Source organism: Lemur catta, chromosome 6 (genome assembly GCF_020740605.2).
Source record: "Lemur catta isolate mLemCat1 chromosome 6, mLemCat1.pri, whole genome shotgun sequence".
Classification (NCBI taxonomy): domain Eukaryota; kingdom Metazoa; phylum Chordata; class Mammalia; order Primates; family Lemuridae; genus Lemur; species Lemur catta.
Window position 1 is genome coordinate 5,530,693 of NC_059133.1, and position 17,194 is coordinate 5,547,886.

Sequence of the window (17,194 nt, forward strand, 5' to 3'; positions counted from 1 at the left end):
GACTTCAGTCCCCAAACCGCACTTCAGCCCAAAGGACCGAGGTAGATTTCATTGTTTTGCTGTCCACGTTCATTGCATTTTGTAGTGGACGTCTGTTAGCCTCGGGACAGTATAGCTGAGGTGGGCATGGCAGAAACTACTATCCCTGTGTTGTAGGGGAGGGATGGAGGAAGGTGAGACGCGGCGGGCTGCCTGAGGCCCTGCAGCGGGAGGAGGTGAGGGTGGGCAGCCAGGGCCTGGCACAGAGGAAGTCCTGGGGAACTTTGGCTCTGGGCATTATCGCATGAGCCCAACGAGGGCACATTTCTCTGGCTACCCCAAGTGAGGCAGTGGTTGGAAAGAGGGGCCGTTGGGAGGCCATGACAGTCAACGGGACTGTGATGACCTGGCCCAGATGGCAGCAGTAAGAGCAGGGGCCAGAGTCGAGGGATGTTAGGGAAGCAGCAGGCGCAGCCCCAGGAGAGGCGCAGGTGGGGGTGGCCTTCCGGGGGAGACTGGGGGAGGGGCTGCTGGGGAGGAAGATGAAGAGTGGTTGGGGGGCTTGTAGGGAGCCATCAGGTGGGCCTCCTTCCTCGAGGGCCTAGAGGGGTAGAGTCAGGCTGCGTGAGTCCCACCAGCCCCACCATGTGGTCTGCATGGCCTGGGCAGCGTCCCTCACGCTGTGCCCCGCACTCATCAGGGCGGTGGAGGGCACTGGAGCTGTTCAGGTGGGGGTGTGAGACATGGGAGGCAGAGCAGGGCCTGGCATGTGGCGACGGCCATGAGGAGACTGTGAGTGGGCTGTTGGCACCCAAGAAGGGCCCCAGGACCCTTCACTCAGAGCCATAGGCTGGGGCAAGGCAGGGAGACTAAAACTGCCTGTCCTGCAGTGGGCGTCTATTCCAGCTGTGCCCCAGCCCCCTCAGCCTCAGCCTGCCCAGCGGGCAGGGGCACAGCACATCCCTGAGACCCTCTTGGCTCTGGAGGGTGGAGAGTCCCAGTCCCATCAGGGCCTCCAGGGAATGGAAGAACCTGCAGGATCCCTGAAGCCTGCCTGGCCAGGTCCACTCCTCAGGGACATGGCCCCCAGCGCCTGCACCACACCCCACCTGTGCCTGCACCTCCACATTGCAGACCCAGTGCCCAGCCCAAGCTCTCAGTGCCTGGCCCCCACCCCACCCCGAGCCTGAGCCTTAATTACCCCACCTGGGAAACAGGCAGCCCTCTGCTCCTCTCCACAGAGGGCTCTCCCACCGAAAAGGGCTGTCGGTGGCAGGGTGGGGTGCATGGCTCCCTGATTTGGGGTGGGAGGCAGGATTTTGCTCTCTGGCTGTCAGCCCAGGAGAGGAAACTAACATTTGTTGAGCAACTGCTATGTGCTGGTACCCAGGCCAGGTGCTTTTAAGTGGGGAGATTGTTTGCCCTCACCTCTGCCCTGGGGGGGTGTTGAGGTCCAGCCCCAAGGGGGGCCTGCCTGGTCACCCTGTGAAGGACAGAGCCAGGGTGCATATCATGGCCTGCCCACCTCCACTGCCCCGGTAGCTGGTCCTGTGGGAAGACGCAAGGGCACGAGCAGGCCGAGTGCCAGTCAGAATGTGGCCCACATGGGCACAGAAGCCAACTGCGCGAGTACAGAGAAGGGTAGCACCTTCCCTCTGGGGCTTCAGGGGGGCTCCTTGTGGAGGTGGTCTTTGAGCTGGGCCTTGAAGGATGAGCAGGCAGGAGGCCTCCGAGCCCTGGGCCAGCATGCTGCAAAGGCAAGGCTGGGTCACAGCGACTGCCCATGGCAGCTAGAGGTCAGGATTTGTGGAGACACGAAGGCAGGCCAGGAGGAGTTGGCGGGTCTGCAGCTCACCCTGTGACGGTGAAGACGTGGGTTATGAGGGGGAGGACGGGTGGCCCTCCACAGCAAGCAGCCCCTGTGGCCCTGCAGAATCACAGATGCACAGTCACGCACACACACACACACACACACACACACGGGAACGTCCCGTTTCCTTCTCCCCCTGCACACCTCCTCCAAGGTAAGGTTCAAAGGAAAGGAACCATGAATTTGATTTAATTAGTAGCAGCAACTCCTGGCAGCTGAGAGTATGGATTCATTTATTCACTCCTACGTTTGTCCCCAGACCAGAGAGGACCCAGTGAGAACTGAAGGCAGCCTGCAAGGACACAGACACTAACAGAGTACACGGATTAGGGGGAACCTGCAGGGAAGGCCAGGACCAGGCACCCGGGGGAGCCAAGGGGAGGCCAGGCAGGGGAGTTCAGGTCACGGAAGATGGGCGCCTGTCGGCTCTCTACTTTCTAGCAGCAAAGAGAAGAGGGAAGCCCTCTCAGGCACAGTTTCCACAAGATAAAAGCCTGCCAGATGCTGGGGAAGAAGCCCAGGTGGCCAGGATGAGAGGTGTGGGGCAGCGGCTCCTCTGGAGCTGCACCATAGCCCTGCGAGCCAGCTCTGCCAGCCGCGTCTCCAGGCCTGGGGAGGATCACTCTCACCGCACGACGGCTGCGGTGACCTCAGTTATGCCCCCAGCCACTCTAGCCCCTTTGAATTTTGCAAAAGAAAAAAAAGCCCTAGACAAGCTTCAAGTAGACAAAAGCCAGATGCCGTTGGCTTATCGTTCAGTGAGAACAGATGTTGGGCTAAGAGCCTCATCAAGGTGATGGATGGTGTGCGGGCCCTGAGAACCTCAGTCGTGACTCAACGACCAGGGCCACAAGCCCCAGCTGCCTCCTGGTAACACCAGCCTGGACCTGCAGTCTGAGTCCAGCTGGGGCGAAGCTTGAGGAACCTGGCCCTGGGCAGGGGAATACCAGCCAGGCCACTCTCAGCACGGCTGACCTGTTGGCAGGCACCTTTGCACAAGCACAGCCCTGTGCAGTCGGCCTATCCCTCATCACGTCGGATCTGCACCAGCCACCCCACGGGAATGGTGTCCTCCCATTTCACAAATGGGAGCCTGAGGCTCAGAGAGGCAGCGCAGCTTCCCTAGCGCCCCATGGCTGGAGGGTTTCAGAGCCGGAACTTGAACCCAGGTCTTCCTGTCTTATAGATCCCCCCACCCCCGTGGACAGGGAAAGGCAGTGGCTTCTGCCCAAGGAGACTGAGCATCTCTGTCTCTTTTCCTCCCCAGAGACGTGTGCAGTAAATAATGGAGGCTGCGACCGGACATGCAAGGACACAGCCACTGGCGTGCGATGTAGCTGCCCAGTTGGATTCACGCTGCAGCCGGATGGGAAGACATGCAAAGGTCAGCACCTGGAGCCACGTGGGCTCGCCCCCACCTGTGCTCACCTGACCCCAAAGCCACATGGGCAGGAGCAGGGGCCGAGAGCCCCCATGAGCTGGGCCCAGCATGGGGCTGGGTGGGGGACGGTGTGTGGCTGCCGGAATACGGGCACTCAGCAGTCATTCACATTGTTATTGAAGAGGGCAAGAGGGACAGCCAGTCAGCACCAGGGTCCCCAGCAGGGTCCCAGAGAACACTGGTTCCATGGCACATCAGTAGGTTCCTGGCCCAAAGAATTTGGCTGCACACTGGGTTAAGCAATTAAATGGGTGTGTCTACCGTGGGCCCTCCTGGGCCTTCGGTGACTCGAGGCTTCCCAAGGAGGGTGGAGCGTGGCACATTTCCTACCTACCTGACCTTTAGTTGCAGGGGGTCTTGCAGAGCTGGTGGGCATAGTTAAGCACTGGGCCGTTTGGGAGGTGCAGATCTCATCGTGGGAAAAACAAGGACACTGTGTCATTGTCACTGGGTGAGCAAAGCAGGGAGATTTCAGCTGAAGGGAGGAGGACACGGAAGGATGTCCTCTCGCCTTAGAAAGTGGGGACTCATGAGGGTCTGAGTGACCGCAGCTGAAGAAAGGCAGGGAAGGGCGGTGTGCGGGGAGAGAGGACAGAGGTTTATCTTTCCACTCAGTCACTGATTCGTCCCACAGAGAGTTAGAGTGCCTGCTGGGGGACAAGGGACCCTCAGGAAATAAGCAGCCCAGTGAGCTGGAAGAGGAGCTGGCTGAGCTCTGGAGACAGGCGCTGGGGAAGGAATGGGCCAGCCCTGCAGGCGGGGAGGACCGTCACCAGGCCAGGTGACTGTGAGCCGGAGAAGCCACAGGCCCTCCAGGCAGGGCATCAGGCCCAAACAGCAAAGCCCCTGCGCGCCCATGGCCCTGGCCACTCTCCTCCCCGACCTTGCCAGGCCTCAGAGGGTGGGGCATGGAAGGGGAGAGGAACTAGAGCTTTTAAAGTCCCATGAGTGAAAATATTGAAAGCGGAGGTTAGAGTGATTTAAAATAGTTCAAGATGGACTTTTTTTAAGCCTGTAAAAATAAACAGCGTATTTGCCTTCTTCCTTGCCAACTCACTAGGAAGAACCCGGTGATTATTGACAGAAATAACAGTTCTTCCTCCTGTTTATTTGAAAATAAAGCCCTTCTGTAGCCACCACTCAGCCTGTTCATAGCCTTGGTGGGTTCCTGGCAGGCGGGTGGGCAGGTGGGTGGCATCTGAGTCCTTGCCGCACGCACTTGGTGCCAGGAGTGACTCACTGAGGATGGCAGGGGTCTGCGCAAATCTGGGCATTCTCAGGGCGCAGTGACGTCCGGGCAGGCAGCCACCTGCCTCCCTCTGAGGTGCAGCGCTGCTGCCCGGGGCAGAGGGGCGGGGCAGGGCTGCCCGGAATCGGGGGTGGAGGCCAGGGGCCAGCCTGTCTGGGCCCAGGAGTTCTGGCTGCTGCCCCCTGCCCCTGCCCAGCTCTTGGTGGCCCAAGGGGCACTCGTCCCCTCCCCCTCCATTTCTGGGGGACAGGAGGTGCTCAGGAGAGCCGTCCACATAGCCCCAAGCCAACCAGCCTGAGCTCCCCCAACCACCACCACCACATTTTCTGGAGCTCTTCTTGAAACAAAATCTTGTTGGAACAATAGGAGCCCTTTAACCAGGGCTGCCCCTTCGGCCAAACCCCCTCTGTGGCCGCCACCTGGGGCCTGCCATGCAGTGAGAGTCCTCAGGCAGGGCCGTGGGCCTGCAGTCAGGTGGTCGTCTCATTCACTCACTGAACAAACAGGTTTTCTGGGCTCCTACTGTGTGCAGGTTCAAGGGAGATGGGACGAATAAATCAGACATCCCCTACCCCTGGGGACCTCTACTGAGTGCAGAGGACAGATTTTAATTTTTTAAATTACTAAGATGAATGTGTATTACAGACCACTTCATGTTGGCTAGAGAAGTGCAGTGGGACAGGAGCGGGAGGAACTGGCCAGAGCTGGCAGTGCGGGAGGGCAGGGGGGCTGGGGGGACAGTGGGTGGGGAGCAGCATTCCTGAGCTGAGGCTGCCACGCAGAGGCCTACAGGCTCAAGGACTCCAGTCTGGGAAGGATGCGAAGGAGCCGGCCAGATGGTGCAGGGCCTGGGGGCCGGGGCAAGGGGCCAGCCTGTGACCCGGTGGCCTGGCCAGGCCTTGGGCAGCCCTGGGCAGGGGAGGCACAGGCCCAAGTTTCCCTTCTGAAATGATCCCTGGCCATACTGGCACAGTGGGCCCTGGGCAGGGTCTGGAAGAGCCGTGAGATGCAGCTGTGGTTGCCCAGGCTCAAGACAGCAGGGCTCTGCCAGGGCTGGCAGCAGAGGTGGAGAAGTAGAGCCTAGACATGTCCAGAGATATTTGAATTTAAAGACCGTGGGACTAGTCTAGAGCTGCATAGTACGAAAGTCGTCGTAATGCTGTGGAGTCAGGGAGCCTGAGAAACCAGGCAGTGACTGACCTCTAGAGCTCAGGGTCAGTACCTGGCGTTCTCCCGGCTTGGCTGGAGAGATGTGGGCAGGGGGTCCTGGCAGACCCGCAGCCCTGGCCCCAGGGCTTTGGCCCCTCCATCAGGGCACATACCCTCATCTCAGCAAGGAGTGATTTCAAAGGTTCAGTGTTTTTTGGAAGCCAAAAAGTCATTGTCAAGGAAGATGGACAGGGGGCAGGTAACAGAGGGCTTGGAAAACCCAGAGCTGGAAACCTATGAACAGTCCTAGGCAGTCACTTGTGGGCCCTAGGGTGCCAGGCAGGAGCAGATACCCCCATCACCGTGGTCCCCAGGCCCTCTCCTGCCCCTGAGGGCAGGTCCTGTGACAAGGGAGCAGCTAACTGTGGAGAGAACATCAGGAAAGGCTTCCCAGAAGTGCAGTCTTCCCGGGGGGTGGGCCTCCCTGCAGAGAGTCAGCAGGTGGGAAGTGGACTGCGGCCGGGTGGGGTGACCAGAGTCTGGGCAGCTGGCCCGGGCTGCAAAGGGAAGGCTGTGAGCCTCTGGAGAGAGGCAGCCTTCATCCTGGGAGACCCAGGGCCTCAGAAGGCTGTTGGCAGGTAGGGGACTCGGCCAGGTTTGCATGTGGAAGGGGGTGCTCGCTGGGGGAGGGGGTGTGGGAGCCAGTGAAGGAGGGAAGTGGAGAGAGAGGCAGAACGGAGCTGTACCCCCAGGGGCTATTGGAATGGAGGTCGAGGGGCCGTGTGAGCCCAGCACCCCCTCACTATGTCCTGGACTGGCGTGAGAAGGGGGCTTCCCCCACTCTGACCCCCAGGCAGCCAGCTACAGCAGCCTGGGCCTCAGGCAAACATGCCTGCCTCTGCCTGTCTGGTTGCTATGACAGCCCCTTAGCAGACAGGACCATATGGGGAAGAGGTTGGGGTTGGGGGGTTCCGGAAGGCCTGAGGCAGGGGCCCCTGTCTGCTTAGCAGTGTCAGCCCGTTTGATCTCGCTGAGGATGCTAGGAGAGGCGACGCTAGGAGAGACAACACCAGGAGAAGCGACCAAGGTTACCAGCCCTGTTTGCAGACAGGAACCTGCCTTTCCCTGCCCAAGGCCACACGGCTGGCCAAGGCAGGGCTGAGATGGGCCTCTGTTCTCCTGGAGTCTGAGCTTGTAGCTAGAAATTCTGCCCTCTCCTGTGATCCCGGGGTTGGAGGGGAGGGGGCGATGGAGATGCCCGAGGCTCTGCCCCGGCTGAGGCCACGCTGGACTTAATGTCTCTTTCTGTGGGGGCTGCAGGGCCAGGCAATGTGCTGGAGAAGGCCCACCTTTGGGGACAGCTGGTGCAGGCAGAGGTCCGGCTCCCACATGTGGTCTGTGACCCACCTGTAAGATGGGCGTTCTGCTCTCCCAGCCGTGAAGGTCCCGTGAGATGTTGCCAGAAGGTACATGGCACATTCCCCTCCCGAGGCTTCCAGGGCGCTGCGTGGGGCATCTCAGCCCCGCTCTCTTTAACCCATGTTCTCTGATATGCTGGCCCAGAGCCCGGGTTTCTGTTTCGTCCTTGTTGGGGAACATTCTGTGGGAACGCTGCTTTAGGACTTTGGGCAGGGATTGAGTCCAGACTGTTTCAGGCAAAAGAAATGAGGGTGGCCTGAGGCCAGTCGCCGTGACCGGGGCTTGGGGCCCCGTGTAAAGTGGGGCAGGTTTACCTTCCTCACGGGTCAGTGCCAGCCACACGAGACAGGGGCCTCCAGGCACCTGGCCCAGCAGCCACACTCAGGACGGGCTTGGCAGACGCTGGAATCGGTGTCGGGCAGCTCTGCTGAGACACGGCCATCGGCCACCAGGAAGACGTGCTGTCCGTTCTCCCTGCCGGAAGGGCCTCTTCCAGCACTTCCCTTGTGCCCCTCCGCAGGAGGGTGAGGCCGCGTCTGCCAGTCATCTCTTGCTTTGTCACCAATGCTGGGGTCATGTCTGGAGGGGGTGACCAGTGTGGGGGCCTGGAGACCGGGCCCCAAGAGGAACTTCAGGGTAGCTGGGACTATGTCCCCTCAGGGTCAGGGCCTCTGATAGCACAGAATATCGGGCTGGGGCCCGAGAGGGAAGCCCAGGTGAGCATGGTGGGGGAACAGGTCTGGGGGACTCAGGGGTCAGGGCTGTGCACAGGGCGAGGAGGGCTGGCAGAGATACTCAGGAGGACATCACTTATTTCACCGGATTGGGCCAGGCAACCTTCAGAATACAGCTGCAGTTCATTGCTTGCTGAGCAGAGAAAGAGGCCAGGCAGGTGGGGAGTCTGGGTGGGGTACTGGGACGTCAGTCGGCCCAGGGAGCAGCCCAGCTCCCACTCCCACTTGAAGCTTTTGAACCAGGTGCTTTATCCTTCTAAGCCGCAGTCTCCTCCTCAGACAGGGGCAGTAAGGCCTACCTTTTTTATTATTATTTTTTTAGAGACAGGGTCTCAGTTTGTTGCCCAGGCTGGAGTGCAGTGGTGTGATCACAGCTCACTGTAATCTCGAACTCCTGGGCTCAAGCGATCCTCCTGCCTCAGCCTCCCGAGTAGCTGGGACTGCAGGTGTGTGTCACTGCGCCTGGCTAACACCTACTTTTGTAAAAAAGTTTATTAAGCTCTGAGCAGCACCACCTTAGGAATGGGATGGCATGCAGTCCTCACGCTGTCCTTCAGAGCACGTGCGCTTCCTACCCTGGGTCTGCAGACAAGAGCCCTGGGAGGGGCAGTAGCTTGCCCAAGGTCGGCAGAAGTGGTTCTTGTCTGGTCCAGCCCCACAGCCAGGCTGCCTCCCCGAGTATGCAGAGTACGTAAATGAAAGGACGTGGGGGATGTCATCGTCCCTGCTGTCTTGCCTGGCACAGCAGATACCACTTCCTCTGTTATGTGTTGTGAATGCCAGGCTCTCCGAGCTCAGGGGAAGCAGGGAAACGTGGGGGGCTGCACCTCCACATGTAACCCAGCCCCCGACCCCCACCTCAGTGAGACAGGCCCAGCCATGTGCTCAGCTAGGGGCCTGAGGCCAGCCCTCGGCGGTGGGAGCAGGCAAGTGAGGACAGTGCCGTCCTGCACGCGGGTCCGGCGTGTCCCGCTGGGTAGGTGCACAGGCTCATTCTCCTCGCCTCCCCCCGCCCTTGGCTCCCACAGACATCAACGAGTGCCTGGTCAACAACGGAGGCTGCGACCACTTCTGCCGCAACACCGTGGGCAGCTTCGAGTGCGGCTGCCGGAAGGGCTACAAGCTGCTGACGGACGAGCGGACGTGCCAAGGTGAGCCTCCTGCTGTGCCCTGGGCAGCCCTCGGGGCCTGGGCTCCCCGTCCTCATCGGGTCCGGCAGGGTCAGTGTCCCTTCTCCTCCTGGGCCTATGCAGGCTGCTAGGAGAGGAGGTGAGTGTGGATGGGGTTGGCCCACTCTGCCGGGCTGGGCAGTTTTTCAGTCCTAAGCGTGTGCTCCCCCGCACCCTGCCTTCCCTGTCCTTTATGCGTCTAGGGGCCATCCGGTCCAACCTGTCCCTTTTATAGATGGGAACTGAGGCCCAGGGAGGGATCAGCACATGTCCCAGGTCCCACCCCTCCCCTCCAGGTGTCCCCCAGGCCGCCTCCAGGGGCTGAACCGCCCAGGCTCCCGCGGTGGGGTGCTGCCACCTGGTGGCCAGAATTGTACATCGCAGACGCTCTCCAACAGTCTGTCCTTAGGGTCCTGCGTGCCTGCTGGGAACAGGGGTGGTGGGCAGAGAGGCCAGAGCAGAAGCCAAGAATCACAGCCCAGGACAAGTCCCGTGGAGTGCAGGATGCAGCGGGAGCCCAGGGGGCGGACAGTGGAGGGAGGTGGTCAGGGAAGGCCTCCTGGGGAGGGTTCCTTAGTGAAACGCTTGAAGGATGAGTTTCCAGGAGGAGCCGGGCAGATAAACTCACCCAGGAGATGGCGCTGCTGGGCTGAGGAGGCTTCAGGGGGCCACAGGGAGCTCAGTGGGGCTGGATGAGGCCCTTAGGAAGGAGGTGAGTGCCCTGTGGTGGGGGGCTCCGTCTCCCCGGTGGTTACTCTGTTGTGATCAGTTGTTCTGTTTCTGCGGGGTACTGGTGGCTGCAGCTGCACATGGCCAGTCTGGCTGCAGGGCTCGCAGCTTCTGCCTGCCAGTGCTGCTCAGAGGCTGGCACTGGGGCAGTGTGAGGTCCTGAGGAAGGTGAGAGCAGGAGGCTGGCAAGGCAGGGTCCGGGGCCAGCCCGTCCTCGGCTCACCTTGTGACCCAGGTCAGTCAATGCCCCTCTTCGTCCCTGGCTGGGCATCCCAGCCTTGTCTTCCTCTCAGGGCACAGGGGCCGGTCAGGAGCAAGAAATCTGTCCAGGTCCTGATAAGGGCTCCTCTGACCTTGACTTTGTTTCAGTCGGCCTTGCCAAGTTCTGTGGAGGGCTGAGGGGGGCCCTTGGCCTGGCATTCCCAGCTGCCCCCTGAGAATGGCGGCCAGCTGCCAAGGAGGTGGTGAGACGGCGGGATAGCGTGTCTGCTTCTGGGCTCCAGGGCAAGGCTCTGTCCTCCCCTGCCTAACCCCACCCATGTCTTCTCCACCCTCTTCCGGGCTCATCTCTCCGAGGCCCTGGGCTCTAGGCTCCCCAGGTCCGACAGGGAGGGGTCCATGCTCCTTTGCTTGGCACTCTTGTGATGGGGACCCAAGACACAACCCCAGGCCCCTTTGAGCTCCACATAATCCCCTGGGCACCCTATGCTGCCACCTCCCAGCCTTTGCGTGGAGCCCTTCCTCCGCTGTCACTCCTGCATTCCAAGCTGGCCTATCCTACCAGGTCTAGCCCAGGTGCCACAAGCACCAGGAGGTCTTCCCAGATCACTCCTGGGAAGGGTCACATCCTCCTTTGAGCACTCACAGCACAATTCCTTCCTTGTGTTAGTGTTTTTGTAAACACGTGTGTATTATGAGTATTTGTGAAGTGGCGTGAGCTAATGTATTCAAAGAATGAACTCCTAACTGCTATGCCTGTGGAGGGTCAAGTGATGTCTGCTTTACCCTCATGGGCCCCCATCAGCTGTCCTGTAGGAGCCATTTTCCTCAGAATTTATAGCCGGGATAGACTTGTCTCCTGTCAGTATGTGATTCATTTTCTCCTTTCCAGGAACAAGCACTAGGTGACCCTTCTTCTTTTGCTTTTTACCTTGGCTTCCAGGAAACTCAATCAAATTTCACATAGTATCAGAACTCCCTTTTTACCCTTTATTGGTGGCATATTTTCCCTTCCCCTCTTTCTATTTCTGCTGTTTTCCTTATTTCTCAAGAAACATCCTGGGGTGATAGGAAAATATGCTTTGGTTAGCATCCAAGAGGCCTGGGCTCATGTCCTAGTTCAGCTGCTTCCTCAGAGCCCTGGGGCAAGCCCCAGTTTCCTGCAGGTGTGGATTAAATACCTCTACTAATCACAGTTGAATATGAGGTATTAAAATGGCAGAGATTCATAATAATCCCTTCTATGCAAACTATTCCTACCTCGCTTGCCTCCAGAAAAGAAGTGAGGTGGCTTCTAACCCAGCAACAGAAGGTTGATGGAGACAAAATGGAAAATTAACCAGCAACAAGAAGGCTAACATTTACCGTGGGTCACCTCTGTACTGAGCCTCAGGGCCCAGGGACTGTCCCACACAGATGTGCATTGAGTGACAGTGACAGGCCATGCCTACCCAGCACACCTCAAATTCCTCCCCAAACTTTGTCTCCCTGTGGCCACACAGACATCGACGAGTGCTCCTTCGAGCGGACCTGCGACCACATCTGCATCAACTCCCCCGGCAGCTTCCAGTGCCTGTGTCACCGTGGCTACACACTCTACGGGACAACCCACTGCGGAGGTCTGCAGCCTGCCCGCCAGGGCCACCTTCCCCCCGAGGCACGCGCCTGGCCACACGGCCACCTACACTGCATCCCACATCCCAACCCTGACCTCTACCCTGGTGGGCCTGGGAGGGATGTCGGCCAGGCTGGGGACTGCTGGGCAGAGGGGCTCAGCCGTGGGCAGGGCAGGAGCAGGGATGCGGGAGGGGCACCAGGCACCTGCTGGGTGCTGGGCCTTGGCCAGGTTGTGGGGTAGGCCTAGCAACCACAGGCACTGGAGAACCCGCCCCCACCCAGCCAGAAGGGGGCGTGGCCAGCACACAGAAAATCCAGAGGGTCACGGCAGAAGGGCAGTGCGTGGCCACAGTTCTGACGGAGGAATGCTGGGTCGCGATGGGGAAGCACTCCAGAGGGCTCTGCGGTGGAGGCTCTGCAGTGAAGGCACTGCGCAGAGCGGTGCGAGGGAGTAGCCTGCAGCTGATGCAGCTGGAGCCCCCCGGAGAAGGGGTGGTGGTGGGAGAGGCAGGCTGGGAGGTGGCATGACCCGACACGCAGGGTTCCGTTAGCCCCGAGGGGACATGGGGTTTTATCCCCAGTGAGAGGAGAAACCACTGGAGGGTTTGGGCGGGGGTATAATGTGGCCAAGTTCACATCACGAGATGCATCCGCTGGCATGTGGAAAGGAGTGGAATCCGGGGTCCCCTGAGGGGAGACAGCTCTGGGCACAGCTCAGGTGCTGCTGGAGCTGGGGCAGGGTGGGCTCAGCCGGAGAGGAGGGAAGGCTCTAGGTGTGTTTAGGAGCAGAGCTGAGCTGACAGGACTTGGTGTTATACAGGTGTGATGGGTGAAGGTGGCTCAAGGATGGCCCGGGTGTCTCTCCCTTTTCTGTGACCTGGGGGTAGCCACACTCACCGTGCCAGCAGCTTGGAGATCAGGTGGGGTCAGCAATGGACTGATCAGGGCACAGCTGGTGGGGGGTGGCTGCTGGAGGTGGGCTACAGATTCTCTGGAAAGACTCAAAAATCAGCATCGCATCCCTGGGCCTGCACTCCCTGCGTGCAGGCAGCCTGAGCGCCGACAGGGCGTGAGGTCCCGCCCTTGTCTGTCTCCAGCAGGAGCTCTGGTCAGAAGAGGCAGGGCGTTGGGCGTGACTTCTTTCCCCTGTGCCCACCGTACAGGATGGGCACTGAGGCTGGGAGGGGGCTTGTCCCCAGTCCTGCCATGAGATCAGGCAACTCCCTGCCCACAGGACCCAGCTGGGTGGGAACTTCACGCACCTCCTCTGCCCCCCCCCCCAGTCTGTGTGCAGCTGCTTAAGTTCAGAAAACCTCGGAGGTTCGAGGGGAAGGGAAGTGTGTTAGTGCCTGTGAGGAGCCTCGTGCCCCTGAGCGTGCATGTGTGTGCGTGTGTGTATGGCGTGTGCAGCTACTTGCTGGCGTGGCATGAGGGCATCAGGCTCTCCTGTCCCCGTGGGCCCTTGCCCTGCCAGCCGTGTGGGTGTGGCCTGGGCCGGCCAGCCCCACCTCCCCTTCTGCTCTCACTCCCCGCTGTGCTTCCAGATGTGGATGAGTGCAGCATGAACAACGGGAGCTGTGACCAGGGCTGCGTCAACACCAAGGGCAGCTACGAGTGCATCTGCCCCCCAGGGAGGCGGCTCCACTGGAACAGGAAGGACTGTGTGGGTGAGTGGGGGCGGGGCCACCTGCGCTGGCTCCTCCCCTTCCGCCTGGGGTTGGACGGCGGGGCAGTGGCTTTCCAAGGTGGAGGTGAGCAAGGCAGGGCCACCCTCTTCCTTTGGGCCTTGGGTTACTAGGCAGGGGTTCTCTGCTGGAGGGATGTGGCTAATGGAGTGGGTCACAGGTGACAGCAAGCTTAGGGTCAGCTGGAGACACAGAAACAGGGACCTGTGGCAGAGAGGGGTCCCAAGGAGGATATCCAGGAGTCAGTGTGCAGCCAGAGCCATGGGGCCAGGGACCCTGCTGGTGTCTAAGTGGGGCTGGGGGCTCATGGGGAGTGCGCGTGGAGGCCCCACCTCACCCAGCTTCCCCTTGTCCTGCTGAGGAAGCTGAGGGGAAGGGTAGTGGTTACAGCGGGTGTAGCAGCATCAGGTCCCATCTGTCTTTCCAAACCCTCCGCCTGTCCAGCTGCCAGACCCACAGCTGGGGAGCAGGGCAGTGCCCCCTAGAAAGGCTGAGTTCCACACGGCCCGCACATTCCCTGGGTCCCGCACACCAGCTGGGCCCTGATGGGGCACAGGGCTGTGTGCCTGCCCTCCGGAACCCGCTGTCCAGGTCCTTGCCCTGCTGGGCTCTCGGTCCCCAGGGCCGCTGGAGTGAGCGGGATGGGCACTGAGGCTGGGAGGGGGCTTGTCCACAGTCCCACTGTGAGATCAGGCCACTCCCTGCCCACAGGACCCAGCTGGAAGGGAACTTCACCGCCACCTCCTCTGCCCTCCTGGGTCCGTGTGCTGGGGAAACCTGTTATATCAGATCTGTTGGAACGTCCCTCCCGGCCCAGAGCCTTCCAGCGACTCCACGTTTCACTCAGAATCAAAACCACCATTCTCAGAATGGCCAGAATGCTACTCCCGACTGGCCTGGTCACCTTCTCCTCTCCCTCATTTGCTCGTGTCAGCCTCACCGCGCTGGGCTGAGCCCTGCTCTTCTCTGGGCCTGGAGGGCTCCCGTCCGCGCTCCGCACTCCTTCCTTGCTGGGGGGTCTGCTCAGCAAGGCCTGCCCTGACCCCCAGCCCAGAGCAGCAGCCCTGCCCACCTCTGGCCCCTTCTCGGCCCTCTTTGCTATCCAGCTTTCTTTTCCCATCGCACTTCCATCCACCAGATGTGACATATATTTTATGAGCTCATGTTGGTTTGTGTCTGTCTGTCTGCACTGGAATGTAAGTTTTATAAGGTTAAACAGGTATTCTTGGCCTGTCCCTTTTACTGCTACATCCCCAGCCCCTAGAACAGAGCCTGGCAACCACAGGCACTAAGTGTTTGTTTAATGAATGAATGCATCAAAGAATGGAGACCACCACTTAATATCTGAAATCACAAAGATGAATTGGTTGCTTACTTAAATTAGGAATTGCTGTGCTGCTCGGGCACAGTGTTTGTTGAAGGGAGCAAACTGCTGGTCTGAAGTTGAGTTTGGGGAAAGAGTCCGTTGTGCTGGTTACAGAGGCAGGACTGGGTGATGCGGATCCTGGAGCATGGTGTGTGCGGATCAGAGACAGGCATGGACTCTCACCAGCCTCGGGAGCCTGTTCACGCGGCTCTGCCTGGGGCTTCCAGAGGCGTGTCCAGCGCTGGTGTTTACTCGCTGCCCGTGCTCTAGGGCTGACGGTCCTTCTCCAGGGGTATAGGGAGGTGTTTTTTGGTTTTGTTTTTCGCAGTCCCCTTTTTGGTCCTCCCTCAGTCAGAGCTATAGGAGAGGCCGCCTATAGGGCTTGTCCAGATCTTGACCCTGTCACTAGACCTCCATGAAGAGTCGTTGGTGGAGGTCAGACCTTCAGGTCACATATCAGTCAGCATGGTGTTATCATATTTTTGTCTTGAAGTCATCTGCTAGGACTGAGGCTACATAAAAGCATTTAATATTCTGATAATAGACGTGGGATGACTGAGACAAGTATAACCAAAGGTATTATGAGAAGGTGCTGGAAGTTTCTCTAGAACCATGATCTAAGGTTTCCTAAGCCTGACCAAGGAAACAGGTCCCAACAACTCCCTAAGTCTGCCTTAGATATTCAGGTTGCTGCTGCTTTTAGCTCAGCGTAGATGGTTCCACCTCACCTCTCCTGCAAATGCAGGGTCAAAATGCGGTGCCTGGCAGTGGTGCACACTCTCCCCAGCTGGCCAAAAGGAAATCCAGGGTTGTACTATTGTCCGCAACTACTTGTGCTGGCGTGTCACACTGGTTTGTTGTGCCCCTGCCCTGCCCCACCACGGTGTAGGTTGTGTTATTTACTGCATGGCCCAAGGCAGGAGGGATTTTTAATGAGCATTGTGAGCTGTCCAGTTCCTACGGAGGGGCTCAGTATCTTCCGCAGTCTGTTTCACCAGCTGTTCACACCCTAGGCAGGGTAGTATACTTCAGATTCTTTGCAGGAAAGCGGTTCACTGTGGGTTTGGGGGTCACCCACTTGGAACAGTCTAACAGCCTCTGTCTATGGTGACTGTGCCGAGCCGGGTTTCCACACGGGAGTACGGCCAGCCTGAGTGGAGCTGGAGGTGTGTCGTCTGTGGGTGGCATGTGGGGGACAGATACATTGCAAGAATAGCTGAATCCACCTGTCCCGGTGCAATAGCACTTTCCTTCTTTTTTATGTATTATCTTAACATTATAATAAGGTGCAGATGATATACTTCATACCATTTGTCAAATTGGCTGCGCTAGCAATAGCTTGGGAGAGCTGATTTATAGAATTAGGGTAGTGGTTATCCCTAGTAAAGCCCAGAGCTAGGTGAGTTGTTATTTTTAAGGGAAACATGATAGGTTATGTCAGAGTGCGTAACCTTAAATCCTTAAGGTGGGAAAACACAACCAAAAGAGTGAAAAACAAAAAGTATACAAAGGAGGGTATGGAAATCAGCAGTTGCAAACATATAGGAGAATTTATTCCAGTGGTCTTGGGCAAAAGCTTGCTGCTTTATGTAGTCAGCTGACTTCAGAATCTTGGGTAGTGAGATTTCTGTGAACTGTCTGCTTTTGGAAGTTCTCTGAAGAACCTCAGGTTCAAACCTCTAAATGGTAACTTTAACTTTACATTTCTGAAAAATTCATTTCTATTTTTCCAAAAGAGTAGGGCAAGTAAAGACACTGAAATTTCTCAGTAGTTTATAAATAATTCTTCTGATAAAATGTGTTTGCATATTACTAAATAAATAAGTTGGAACATCCCAAATGAGAAATACAAAATCTAATATTTTGGCCCCTTTGAGTGCTATTATTTTTTTCAAGAAGTGACTGCTTCCGTTCATCCAGAATATGACCATACTGCTCGTACATACGTGTGGCCCACACGGTCCGCACAGAGGCTCAGAGGGTACCGTAGGGCCTGGTTCCTGTCTTTACAGTCTGCCCAGGATTCTGTTGGTTCCAGAACAGTCATGAACTGGCCGTTTCCTCTGCTGCCCTGGAGGAGTTTCTCAGCAGCGCTGCTGGCATCACAGCCGGTTTCTCCCTTACAGGAATGAGTCGTCCTAGGGAAGATGTTTGCAAACGTCTGTGGGGTGGTCTAGTGGACACCTGCTCTGGAGAACTCGGCCTGCCCTCAGGGAGCACAGACAGCTCGTGTCTGAAGGGGAAGAGGGACTAAGCCAGCATCCCTACAAGGCCAACTGGGTCTGGACCCTGCCATCTCCAAGCCCCTTCCCACCAAGACAGTCTAGCAGGGGAGGAGGCATGGCGGGTGTCCCTGTTGGTCCATGCTCAGGGGCCCTGCCAGCTCCAGGAAGCCTGCCCCCCGGCCTCTCTCAGGCTTGCTCTTGTGTCTTCCTTCTCCTCAGAGACGGGCAAGTGCCTTTCTCGGGCCAAGTCCTCACCCCAGGCCCAGCTATCCTGCAGCAAGGTGGGCGGTGTGGAGAGCTGCTTCCTTTCCTGCCCGGGCCACACGCTCTTCATGCCAGGTAA

At 58.5% G+C, this 17,194-nt stretch overlaps 1 protein-coding gene across 2 annotated transcripts in view; it reads left to right on the forward strand.

Annotated features, from left to right (window-relative positions):
- SCUBE1 (signal peptide, CUB domain and EGF like domain containing 1) overlaps positions 1-17,194 on the forward strand; it is a 118,018-nt gene that overhangs the window by 82,811 nt on the left and 18,013 nt on the right. For both annotated transcript variants that reach the window (XM_045554719.1, XM_045554718.1), the window contains 5 exons: positions 3,117-3,233; positions 8,870-8,992; positions 11,461-11,577; positions 13,120-13,242; positions 17,071-17,190. In XM_045554719.1, coding sequence (XP_045410675.1) covers positions 3,117-3,233; positions 8,870-8,992; positions 11,461-11,577; positions 13,120-13,242; positions 17,071-17,190 — 600 coding nt within the window. The remainder of the gene's footprint in view (positions 1-3,116; positions 3,234-8,869; positions 8,993-11,460; positions 11,578-13,119; positions 13,243-17,070; positions 17,191-17,194) is intronic.